Raw genomic sequence first — 12,500 nt, 5'->3', positions numbered from 1 at the left:
AAGTTTTTTGTTTGTCCACTTTGTTACGTGTCTGTTTGATGTCTAATTTTAAAGGCTACGATGTATCTCTGATCGTACGCGAGATCGTGGAAAGTGGTATCCAGTAAGATCAAAAACGCTTTCGCAATCTATCGACGGAAATGCAATCGTCAACATTGATCCATCAACGCTTGGGATGGACCTGCACGGGCGATTTATGATTGTTTAACTTGCCCTAAACTCGGTTTTCAAATTCAAAGTTCAATGCCGTACAGCAACTTTGTTTGAGAACCCCATCAACCGATTGTAAACCAGTCGATGATGATTACCATGATTGCGATGAACAAAGGAATGTAAGATCATTTCGCACTTACTGCTTCCTAGACGCTTCCAAACGTGGAATCCAAACCGACACAACAAACAGCTCTGCGTGCCGAAGCTAATCGGCTACAAACATGCGTTATTACCGATGCGCGACAGTAACTTCTCGGTGGTGGTGGCCGATGACATAATTCGTTCAATTCCCCTCCTATAGGGACACGCACACAAAGGCTTAAGACGTGCCCCGTGTCCATCCGTCTGGTCAATTAATTCCGGGCGAGCCACATTGCCGTTTACTATCATTCACACATCGTCGGCGTTTTCTTCAATTAATTGATCGGCGGCATAGAACAAAACAAAACCACAAACCGCAAACCACATACGGTGCAAGAAGGTAAAGGAGTCGATAGACACGGATCATCATGTTTATGGAATCCAGATTCCAAAGAAAGCATATGGGACAAGGGCATGGAACCACGAAAGCGGGTTGCGAGGGCACCACGCATACCAAGCCGCTCGTCTGTTACCACCGGATAGTCACGGCCAAGAATCCGAGGGGAGCGATGGAGGCGGCTGGTGGCCCACGAATGGAACAATACCAAACAGTCCAAACAGGGGTATAAAGTTACCAACACCCATCGACCCCGGACCATCTCATCGCATGTGTCTTTGCGTCAGGTTACTCCCGCTCACTGTGCGTCGTCGTTTGTTCGTACTAGTAGGCAGTGCAATGCATATGACGTCACCGGTTCGTCTAGAAATGATGTCACCTCAGCACGCTATGAGCGACCGCATGAGTGGCAACCAAAAATAAGACGGAAAGAAAGGAAAACAGAGAGTTCGGGAGACCGACCGGAGGCCGAGGCCAATGAGAGTGCTCGTACACGCCCCTAGACCGCCCCGGTATTCCTGCTCCTTACTCATCCACCGATCCATCGTTCGCTCACCGAAATGAGGTGTGGAACCGGGTGCAAATCGGTCGAGCATCGCCCTACTGGCTCCCAACAACCGGGGGTGCTACAGCAGTCGAGCGAGCTGGTATTGTTTTTGTTTGTGTTTTGTTTTGTTTTTTTTTTTTTTTTTTGTTTTTGTTTTGTTTGTGTTTATTATCGTCTTCTTTTATGTTGCTTTATTTACAATATACATTTATAACATATTAGCATAATTAATGAAGTTTCAAAAAAATGTTTCGTAAAAGGCATAGTGGCATTATCTTTTGTCTCGTTCAGTAAGGGTTCAGTTTGTTCAATGGTCTTACTCCGTTTGTCCAGTTAATGTCACAGTTACAAGTCGAAACAATCGGAAACAGTATGCTTCCAAGTCCAAAAATCATTCAACAGTCGGTCATGACCTGGACGTGTTGAAGCTGTTGCTAGTTCAGAAACACGTGAGGAAAGCTTTAACAAAACTCAAAACATCGGACCATTTTAACCAATTCAGAGACTGCAAAAAGGAGAAGGATGACGATGGATGACTGACGGGGACTAGGGTGAAGAAGGTCTCATTGCATTATGCTCCCGGGCGAAGATCTTCGCGGTATTGCTGCGGACGAACATCAGAACGATCGGAGTGATGAAAATAGTTGTGCTCATAGTGAGACACGATTGCGACAGGAATAACCGGGGGAAGGATGATGGGAAAATGGGTCATCAGGCGATGGTCGTGCGTGGACACGGCTAGAGATGGTCGCTTTTGCTTTTGCTTGGGTACAGACGAGGTGTTGGTGCTGCGTTCTAGTTATCCGTTTGATGGATGGTGTGTGGCGATCATTACCCTTGACTAAATCTCTATGTTTTCCTTTTCATCAACGACGGCTAAGGTCTCCCATTAGCACGTGAGTCACACATACACACACACACACATTCGCTAGGAAGTGAAGGGAAGGGTGTAATGTGCGGAGCGTGTTCCGAGTGACACGAAGGTGAAAGATGATTTTGCTCCAGTATTTCGGACCTGGCAGCACAGCAACCGTTTGACCTCATTCCACACAACCGCAAGTAGCAAAAGCGCCAACCGACGAACCGTGACCGACAGAATGATCGAACGACCGACCGACTAACCACCCGCAATCCTTACTCGTCCTCTTCCGCGCCGGCACAACCGGGACATACTGGTTTGCCTTCCATCGCGTAGAACGATTTGCCGGTGACTGGTTTCGAGCAGTCCTATAAATAAAATCGATTACTGAACCATTCCTCCGTAACCCTGTGTAACAGCTATATGCATGTGTCCGTGTGTGTGTGTGCGAGCATGTTGTGCTACTAAGTGTGAGGATGATCTTCCCCGTTGTTGTTTTCTCGCTGGACGCCAGAGCAACAACGCGTGGAAGGTCGTACTGTGTACCAGTTGGGCGCAGAACGGGGAAACTTACCCGACAAACGAAACAATCCGGATGCCACTGGCTGTTGAGGGCGGAAATGTAGTTCTCCATGATCGCCCTGTTGCACCCGTTGCACTTCGGTGCAAACATGTCGAAGTAATCGTTGCGACAGTACGGTTTACCGTCGCGCTCGTGGAACCCATCCTCACCAAACTGCTGACCGCACTGCGCGCAGAAGAAGTGCTCCGTGTGCCACGTTTTCTCCAACGCCGTTACGCATTTCTGTGATAAAATGGAAGAAAAAAAATTCAAGACGCCCCAGGAAGGTGGCAAGATTCAGCATGGACTAGCCGAAGAGGATACTATCGAGCAAGAGGCAGGTACGTACGTCCAGAATCGGCCCGTTGCAGTATGCACAACGTGGGCTGAAAAGATTGTGGTAGTCCGGCTCGCAGTACGGGTTACCGTCACGCTCGAAGAAGTTACGCGTACCGAGCTCCTGGTTGCAGTGGTTGCAGGTGAAGTGCTCCGGATGCCAGGTTTTGCCTAGCGCCGTTATCACCTGACCAACAATCGGTTTGTCGCAGGCACTGCAGCACCCCTTCTGAGTCGTATTCACACCCTGGCGGCTCATGTCGGCTGTTAGGTTGCCGAGCATAGAATCAAGCTGATCGCCGGAAGAGGTAACAACCGGTGGCGGTAGATGCTCGGTTGTCGAAACCGTGGTCAGGGTGCTCTGGTAGTGTGCGGTACCCTGGTTTGGCTTCGCGTAATCCGTAACCGATTGATGCTGATGGGATGTGCCGGAAGTGACCTGTGAAGTAGAGAAACAGAGAACAAGCCGATGGTTTAGAACAGCTTTAGTACACCAACCAGAATGGCAACCGCTGATCTACACTTCCTCGACTGCGCAATTCAACAACCTTTCGTTAGTACGTTTCGGTAAAGACAAATTCCAAAGTTTGTCTGCGATGGACAGGTCTTTCCGTGGCGCGGTTTCAAAGTGAACTGAGCTGCTGACCATTGGTACGATCGTCGTGTTTGTCGACGATGACGATGCCGACGCCGACGCCGCTTGCGTGTGTTAGTCGTGAGTAGGGTGTGCCTTAGTGTGTCTGTGGGGAGTGCCAAAGCCGTTTGATGAACATTTTACACCCCCAACGGGCCGCGCCATAGGTCGGATCGCTCCGTAGGGATTTGTTTTGCGTTGCCTCCACTTATTAGTAGCAAAGCACACTCCTCCCTCCTGCTTTTTTCAGTATAAATTGTTGCCCTATCTCGCTCTTTTTCTCTTAGACACAGACACACATAAACACTATCTCCACGACGGGGCTATAGTAAAAACGGAACTGCCACGCACGAGTTTATAGTCGCTTACCGCTGTAGAACTGCACTTATTACGTGTCACCTCTACGTAGGAATATGGTGCAATGGCGCTTCTCAACTGATTCCAGTAATCTTGTGACAAAAATTAAACCCAACCAACCCCTCCTCCCCTGTCAGTAGCAATATTTCTACTTCCATTTAACTCCTTATAAAACGTTCTTTCCATGGCGCCATAGCGCAACACATTCATGTTAGCCTGATATGAACTGGAAACTAAACATCCAAACACAAACATACACTGGCGCATGGTTGGGTTATCGGTTGTTTATGATTGGAATTCTAGTGGCCAACGCTAGTTCTGGTCTCTTACTTCTCCCACAACCTTTCTCTCGAGCAGGAGCAGGCGGAACATGATCTTTGCCTTTTCGATTTTTGTTTAAATTAAACTGCAATCAAATCAACATCGCGTCGCTTCGATCATTATTCGGTCAGCGATTAATTGGCATCGATTGGAAATGGGTTAAGGTTTCGAGTGCGTCAAGGATAGCCTGCTAATGCTGCTGCTTGACGGAAAAGAGTTTCACCAAATTCGTCGTGGATTGAAGAATGATCAAATACAGTGCAGCCAATTAAATTTTTGTGTAAAATTTACCCAATTGATATGATTTAAGTTAGTTAAAATGTGATTTTTCCATTTATGTCAACTAGTTTAACAAATATTTGTTAAGAAAGTGTGTATTTCGGAGAGAATGAATAGTGTTAAAACTATTTCAGTACTTAAACTATAGAATGTAAAACACGTTTTCTGCATAATTTAACGTTTCACTTTCATGAGAAAAACAGTTTTCCACTCTTGTTCTCAGAAGTCACCCAACAAATTTTGGCTAAGTAGCGTATGCATCGTTACGCCTCAAATCATAAGGATTAAGGCTACCACTGATTCATTTTATGACCGTCAGATGAGGCGCATCACATAATTTAACAACCGCCTGTTATAGCTGCAGGTTTCAGTCTACCCCAAGTCTTCCCTTGAAAACAGACAAACAAACCGGAATATCCCTCGTTCGACCAAACGAAATTCATATTCGTTCTGCCAAGAAAGAGCACGCATCGAACACGTCTAGCGCGAAGTAGCCCTCACGGCCCCATAGCAGGCGGCGATTCAAGCGCCACCCAGCTATTTTCCACTTTTCCGCGCCACGTCCGGATCGGACGGCCTCTTTTGCACTCATCGTCCGGATTTTTGGGTTGCCCCTGAGCCGGAAAAATAGTGATGCGCCGTGTGCAGAGAGCAACCGACTGTGCCATGCCGTGCGCCATTCACGTTCTCGTGAAAAGGAGACGCATTGGTATACGTTTGCTATGTTCGTTTTTCCACCAGCACCATCACCAGCAAGGTGTATCACCACGATGTGAATACTTTTTAGTAGGGAGCAAAATTTTCTATACTCCTCCGACGATGGTCTTGAAAATGAAGAGACCGGAAAAAGAAAGAGTCAGGCAGTATTTATTCGGGATCGAGATCACCCGAACGGAACATCGGCCATCTACTCATTTTGAAGCCCTTGCAAAACAGACATCCGCTCTTGCTATTTCTTGTCTCTGTCTTGTCTAAGGTGGTGGCCCCCCAGCAAGCGAGAAAGCAACATCCGTTATAACGCCGTATTGGTTGCTCCAGTTAGTTGCCTTAACAAACCGAGTTTTTGCAGCTCATTTCCAACAGACTCGCTGATGAATGTGAGTTAAAAACGAAAACAAACCGACAAATGGAAAGCAGACCAAAAGGAGAGATCGATTTCATCCACCGAACACGCACACGCTTGAGTTCGCTATCCCGAAACATGCTACACACAATGTAGGATCCCTGTCTAGTTTCGGATGGTGAACATCAGATGGTGACGATTGACAGAAGCAGAAGGTGTCGATCATGTTTTTTTCTGACCAAGTAATGCGACCTTGCGCGATTGGTTTAGCTGTAGAGAGAGCACCTTGGAAGTCGCCAACGGGAACTAATTTGTCTTTTTTTTAAGATACTCCCCATAAGCACCGTAGTTACTGAACCATTTAGTCTGGTTTGAGGTTACTCATTCAATGAGGATCTTGATAAATAAGATGCAAACGAAGGGTAGCACATTAATCCAATTAATCATGATCCCTTACATGTAGGCGTAGATATTTGAAAAAAGAGTTTTTTTGGTATCTTTAGAAGGTTCTTTGATCGATTGAGATAGATCTTCGACAGTACTTTATAAGGAAGTAGTCATGATTCATGATGCTTTACAGAAGCTAAAAGGTAGTGTTCGAATATGGGTATTGAATAATTTTAAAGCGAACTTTCAATGCAATTCGACACTCAAAATGAGACACTTGACCGCCTTGAACGTTTCTATTTTCGGGAGTGTAGCTGATCATGATTGATGGGATTTTTTTTATTTATGCATAAGCGAATTTCATAGTAAAACTTAATAGCCCTTCTCATTTCAGCAGCCTTCATTGCTCATTCATTTCATTCGTAGGTGGTGGATGTATTAGATCTTAATTACAAAGTGTAAGGCGATATAAAAAAATGAGTTATTGAGTAAGAACGTAGACAAGAGTATCTACGCAGAAAATATTTTAAAGAATATATTTATGATTAATGTAATATATATTGTTATTAAAGAGTCTCTTCATAGCTCATATAGTTGATTTTGCATCTTATAGATCTCAATGGTTAAAACCATCGATCCAAAACTGACCATCCAGCCACCGCGCGCGAGTGAGTCATTTGTTTTTTGCACTGCCCGTCCACTCGCGACAATGACTAGCGCCATATCCTATAGTCTCAGATCCAGCACGAGACATCAGATAACGTGTTCGACTGGCGATCGATAAATTTGTTTTATTAATCGCCGATTCAAATGTATCATAAGCACAACCCGTGGCGCGTCACCACTTGCGGGTACAATCACGCGACGAGCTGTGGCGATTTGAAGATCGTCTAGGCATGCTTCGACGCGCTTCGGTTAACCACTGACAATATCACACACAAGTAGGTGGTATGTAAACTAACAAATTTATCGCGTAACTACTTAGCAACGGTGATAGGATGAGGTATCGCTATATGACAGCACGCTCGGTGTCGCTATATGATGCTATTCTATCCACCACAAAACCTGTTTGGTGTCTATTATAAAAATAGTTTAGTAAAAATTGAAAACTAGTCTGTTGTAACTATTGTTCATAACAAAATTAAATGAAAAGCGGCCATTCATTTGCCAAATGCTTTTTCTCTTTAATTCCATCAGCAACAAATACTGGTTCAGCTCTTGAATCCGCAGCCAGGGTGAGGCTGTAGTGACAACTCAACCGTTTCACTGAGACAACGTGACGCCACCACAGCTCCCTTCAAACAACGTCCACCATAATCAAACTAAAGCGCTGCGCACAACGGCGAGTGACAACGCACGCCTGCTGATGAGTGCAGTTATCGATTTGTAAAACATGATGTGCTCCGTCGCGCATCACCGTAAACGGGTGTCGATTACATGCCCGTGTGCATTGTAATACCGCATTGGGTAAACCCTTTACCCAACTCAACAATCATTACAATTGCATTTCGCATTTTGCAAGGTCTTGACTTTGGAAACAATCGAATGATAAAGAGCGCTAGGAACCGGATATGGTCCTTGCACAGGACCACCAGCATGGCTGTGCAACTCATGTGTACACCCAGAAATCGATTAACCTTCACCGGTGATGGTACCGCGGACGGAAAGGCCAGATTCCTGCCACGTTTCGAACCGAGTTGCATGCCAAACAACCATTTCCTTCAGCGTAGAGGTAGTGGCGCGCAGCGCACTGTGTGTTCACACCCTTCTTGAAAACAGTGGTTCGCCATTGGCATCGTTCCACGTAGTAGGGTGGTACCATGCGTGGCGTCGTATCACGATGGGCGAAAATGGATTTAATAAAAACGAACGGGTACGTCCGCCGACGCTTCCCACAAATGACATCATTGTCCGGAATGTTCACCGTCCGTCCTGTATCCGTTAAATGAAAGCAATTTTGGGATATTTGAAATGTCCTTGGCAAATTTCATTCATGCTCCCAGTTGCTGTAGCCGGTCGAGGCAAGGGCGTTCTCGGATCAAGAAAAAAAATATATTCAACAGGTTTGATGAGAACCAGTGGTGACACATGTTACTGTCATCGATATAATTCAATGCATGATGCATAAAGTCGTTCTCAATTACCATTACTGGTATGGTGCTGAGAAATAGAAACTTTGTGCCTTACGACAGCACGATCGATGCGATCGACTACTGTCTCCAGAATGGTTGATCTTATGTCTTCTTGATTCAGAATAGACACTGCCACTGCATATGATATCATAGCATACTTAACCCCCATGATCAATTGCATCGAACGCAAACAGCGAGCGAAAGCATCTCAACAACGGTTGAATCATCTGGTAACACCTTTTATTAATTTACGCTCCATCACTTCAGCTCACTAAACCAACAAATCATTCGCCACTCTTTCTGGCGTTTCATTATTATTTCCGATGTGCCCGGTAATATGTGTTTCAATAAATTATCACCCGTCGACGACACTACTAACCTCGTCCCCTCGCACGGTTGGAACGCGTGAACCGTCGTACATGTTGGACCATGGCGGCTAATAAAATTAATATTACATTCACGCGAAATAGACCACAAACGAGCGGCGGACAACGGTGTAAAACCGGCGCTACACCCTCGCTGCTACACGTGCGATGTGTTTCTTCTTCGCTACCCTACCTAATACGTTGCCCGACACGATGGTTAACTGACTAACACTAAAAGCAAGAGAGAGCGAAGAGAAGAAAAAAAAATGTCTACGAATGTGGCAACACGGTCGCGTTTAATAAATGAATTGCTAAATGACTGGTCACTACTGCGTTCTCTAATCGATTCGCTAAAAGGAGTATCTTTGTATTACGCATCCGTGGGGGAATTTGCCAGACTCGTAGACTAATGACCCAAGCCAGAGATGATAAATCGAATAAATTTCAATTGAAGTTCATTGGGCTGTGGCAAATATGTTGAGCAGTTTTGGCATCGGTCCGACCACTGGGATAAAGAGTTTGTCTCCGGTGTTTGTTCAGAGGGCAAACTGTTATTGTAACTACGTCATTAGAAAGACGAAAACCCAATTTACTGAGCTATGATGGTTGACGAAACTAAGCCAGCTTCCAAAACCCCTTGCGTCATGCGATTAGCTAGAAGTTCGCGCCATTTGGTATGGCACCGAAAGAGAGCACCGTAAGACAAGTGTGCGCTAGGCACAACAAATAGCCTGACATTGGTAAATGACAGTTAAAAATATGCATACGCTGTAATGACCGTCGCCTAAATTAAGAAAAGACAAACTCACTCACACAGGAACTCGGAAGCTAGCAAAACATTGGCTAAACTGCCTGTGCGTGTGAGACCGAGAATACGTTTTTTGGACTCACTTGGCTGGAATAAGCCATGTACTCGCCATCCCTGGACGAACCATCCCCATGTTATACCATAAAAATGATTTATTTATATTTGATAGCATTTTGTACACAACAACTATTTTGCTGTTTTCCACCCGGATACCCACGCCATCCTGAAATCATCACCTCCCATTGGCAACCCTTTCGCCAGTGTGCGTGTGGATTTTCAAGGACAACAGGCATCTTGGAAGAAATAAATTTTCCCCGAAAAGAGAGGACTACATGCGCACAACGTCTGGTGATTTTAATGGGCACAAACTAGTCCATCAGCCGGTCCTCGAGATCACCAAGAAGGTTTACAACCTTCTATAAAGGCCAAGAAACGGATCGATTAGCATCGGAGAATTCGGAAAACCATTTCATGTATTGGGTCTTAAGGCTTGAAATTTTAATGTTTTCTTTTAATTTTATGCGCAATTTCATAAGGGCAATAAATGAAAAAATGCTGATCGGAAATCCAATAAAAATGCTTTTTCATAATACTCTATTGAAAGAAAGGTACCAAAAACTTAGAACAGTTTATGATGAGACAACTAGCATTGGAGTCAAACTGATCGGTTATAGCTTCTCCCCACTTGCTATCATCGACTTGCACGTTTTGAGTCTATTGATGGTGTGCGATTTGCATCCCGTTCAGTTCTTACGAACCAGCGTAACCAGCGTTAAGCCTGGGACATGTAAACGTAAATAAATCGAAAATAATCATGACAGCACCATGCTGTGCTCATGAAACAAACGAGATCCAAACGGTTGTTCCTTTCTTAGCGGCTGGTTGTCTTTCTTGCGGTCAATACATATGCATATAGGCAGGTTTATCCTGAGATATTGCATCTTTTAAGATTTATTTACGGAGCACGCCAAGTAACGTCAAGCGTATGAGCTGCAACGTAAACTAGTCATTAGGGCAGTGTATTTTTCATCTCGATAATACAATTGAAACACTTAGATTAGAAGCTTTATTTAGATAAATAAAGCAAAGAGTTCTCAAGGCCGCTAACACACTCTTCTCCACGACAATCGCACAGGATCAACTGTCGACACTGATTAAGATCTGTTTGGCAATGATCCGTTCTGGTGTAGACAACTGGCGTAGTCAAACAATGATCGTGGCCCTTCTCTACAACATATGATATGTGTGTGCGAGTGTCAGTGTGTTGTACGCTTAAAAGAAGTCATTTATAATCACATTTAAACCTACGCTAGACTAAATGAACTGTTCTCTTTTAATAAACTCGCGATTGCTGCGGTGGTGGTAATGAACCGCGGCTGTGTTTTCGGTTTTGGCAGCAGGTTAATGGCCGGAAAATGACGCCCGACAGAAATCTAACGCAACAATGTGGCTCGTGCCAGCGGTCATACTGTCGACAAAGCATTTCTACTGACGACAAGCGGTAGTCATAAAACTGTCACTACATGGAGACGCCTGGTAGTTCATTTTTTTAGTTTTTTTTTTTCATAGTAGGATGATGGGTAGAAAAGCATCATACAAGGCGACAGCACTTCGCTACTGTAACATTTGATAACTAGGTGACGGGTTATTGGCCGTTATCCCGTTAAAGAGAACATCTTGGAACCAAACGTATAAAGTGCTATACAGCGCAGTTGAAAAGCGAGCAGGCAAAAAGTGAAATGACATCGAAGATAAAACGGTTTTACCGAGTTTTCTTGATCGAAATTAAAAAACGAATGCCCATTATTCTTTGAAATATGATTATATCTGCTCTTAAACAGTGAATGTTTTGATATCTTACCTTGAAATCCGACAGTGATGCCATCAGGTCGTCCAACTCCTTCGTTGCTGAAGATGTGTGCGATTCATTCTGAGCCAGTTGTTGTTGATACACTGCAAGGTAGAGAAAAAAGAGCAAGTATTCCTTAGTTTTATTGCGAAATATGTAGTTTTATTGCGAAATTGGCCTTCAAGTGTGTGCATGCCACTCGGATTTTCGTCGAACGTTTCTATTTTACGTTTTATAACTGTATTCGAATTTGATTTTGAAAGATAATCATTTTTTCACGGCAAAATGTTTAAATTTTCATCCTTCGAGTCTCGTTTGTGTCTACCACGCTTTTCGTCCACCGTGAGCTAAAAGTTGCATACTTTTAGGAGGATGCTCTACGCTCTCTCGCTCGTTCTTTCTTGTGAGAGTGAGAGAGGAAAACGCAAAAATGAGAAAAATGATGGGGATTAATTTTACCATTTTTCTATGAATGCTAAACCTTTCGAAAGTAGTATGTGTGCAATTTTTACAGCAATCGCAGCAGAAATTACAAAGATACAGATTTTGAAAATTAACATACAAGGCACGCTACCCACGTTGTGGATGATCTCTTGGGGTCGAAAATTGGATTAGAACCCACAGGAAAGTGCCCATACCCCTATTCACATATATTCTATGCTCACCGGATCAGGACAGAAATCATGCTCCATAGGGCACACATGAGTAGTTCAGAGAGTAGCTCCACAAGATAGGGAAAACTTCGTCACCACAGTACTCCAGCAAAGATACAGGAGAGTAGCTGGAGCATGTCCTAGGTAGGCACACGAAACTAGCACTAGGTGTTGCTGCTGACAACTACCACTGGCAAGGAAAGTCCTGATTCTATTTTCGATACAGTCAGTGCATTCATGAAATACACAATCGTACGCGCTTGCTCAGAATGGCAAGAAGACCAAAGATTTGACTAAAGACCAACCAAATCATCTTCAATAAGTCATCAGAGGGGAATACGCATTTAAAGGTAGGCACACTTACTCTGATCCTGATAGTGTGCACTCGGTGTGCCAGTAAGCTTCTCCGTCGTCGTTTCACGCACTGTTATCGTTACCTGACGGCCCGGATGGTTTGCATTTTGATTCCTAAAATAAACAAAACGGTGCTTACGGTTAGATCTAATATTAAATGGTTGAAAGAACCAACGACATAAACTGTTCGCCCTGGTGACACACTTACCCATGCGGAACGGCATAAATTGGATTTGAATGGGCATTACTCAGCTCGTCCAGTAGACTGTCCACCGATGGCCGCTTAATGGTATCGTTAATGGT

The 12,500-nt window shown here is 44.4% G+C and overlaps 1 protein-coding gene across 9 annotated transcripts in view; it reads right to left on the bottom strand.

The window, feature by feature from the left end:
- The window catches only part of LOC125950426 (leupaxin), a 45,771-nt gene that overhangs the window by 3,087 nt on the left and 30,184 nt on the right, over positions 1-12,500 (bottom strand). For 8 of the 9 annotated variants that reach the window (XM_049678413.1, XM_049678405.1, XM_049678406.1 and 5 more), the window contains 5 exons: positions 12,406-12,500; positions 12,208-12,311; positions 11,203-11,294; positions 3,009-3,434; positions 2,672-2,902 (listed from right to left, as the gene is read on the bottom strand). The exon at positions 12,406-12,500 is cut by the window's right edge and continues 35 nt beyond it. In XM_049678413.1, coding sequence (XP_049534370.1) covers positions 2,672-2,902; positions 3,009-3,434; positions 11,203-11,294; positions 12,208-12,311; positions 12,406-12,500 — 948 coding nt within the window. Of the gene's footprint in view, positions 2,466-2,671; positions 2,903-3,008; positions 3,435-11,202; positions 11,295-12,207; positions 12,312-12,405 lie in introns of all 9 variants that reach the window. The other variant, XM_049678415.1, reaches the window with a different exon arrangement.

The sequence above is a fragment of the Anopheles darlingi genome, chromosome 2 (assembly GCF_943734745.1).
Source record: "Anopheles darlingi chromosome 2, idAnoDarlMG_H_01, whole genome shotgun sequence".
In the NCBI taxonomy this organism is placed as follows: Eukaryota; Metazoa; Arthropoda; class Insecta; order Diptera; family Culicidae; genus Anopheles; species Anopheles darlingi.
The sequence above is the reverse complement of the archived record's forward strand: the minus strand, read 5'-3'. Positions and strand labels throughout refer to the sequence as shown.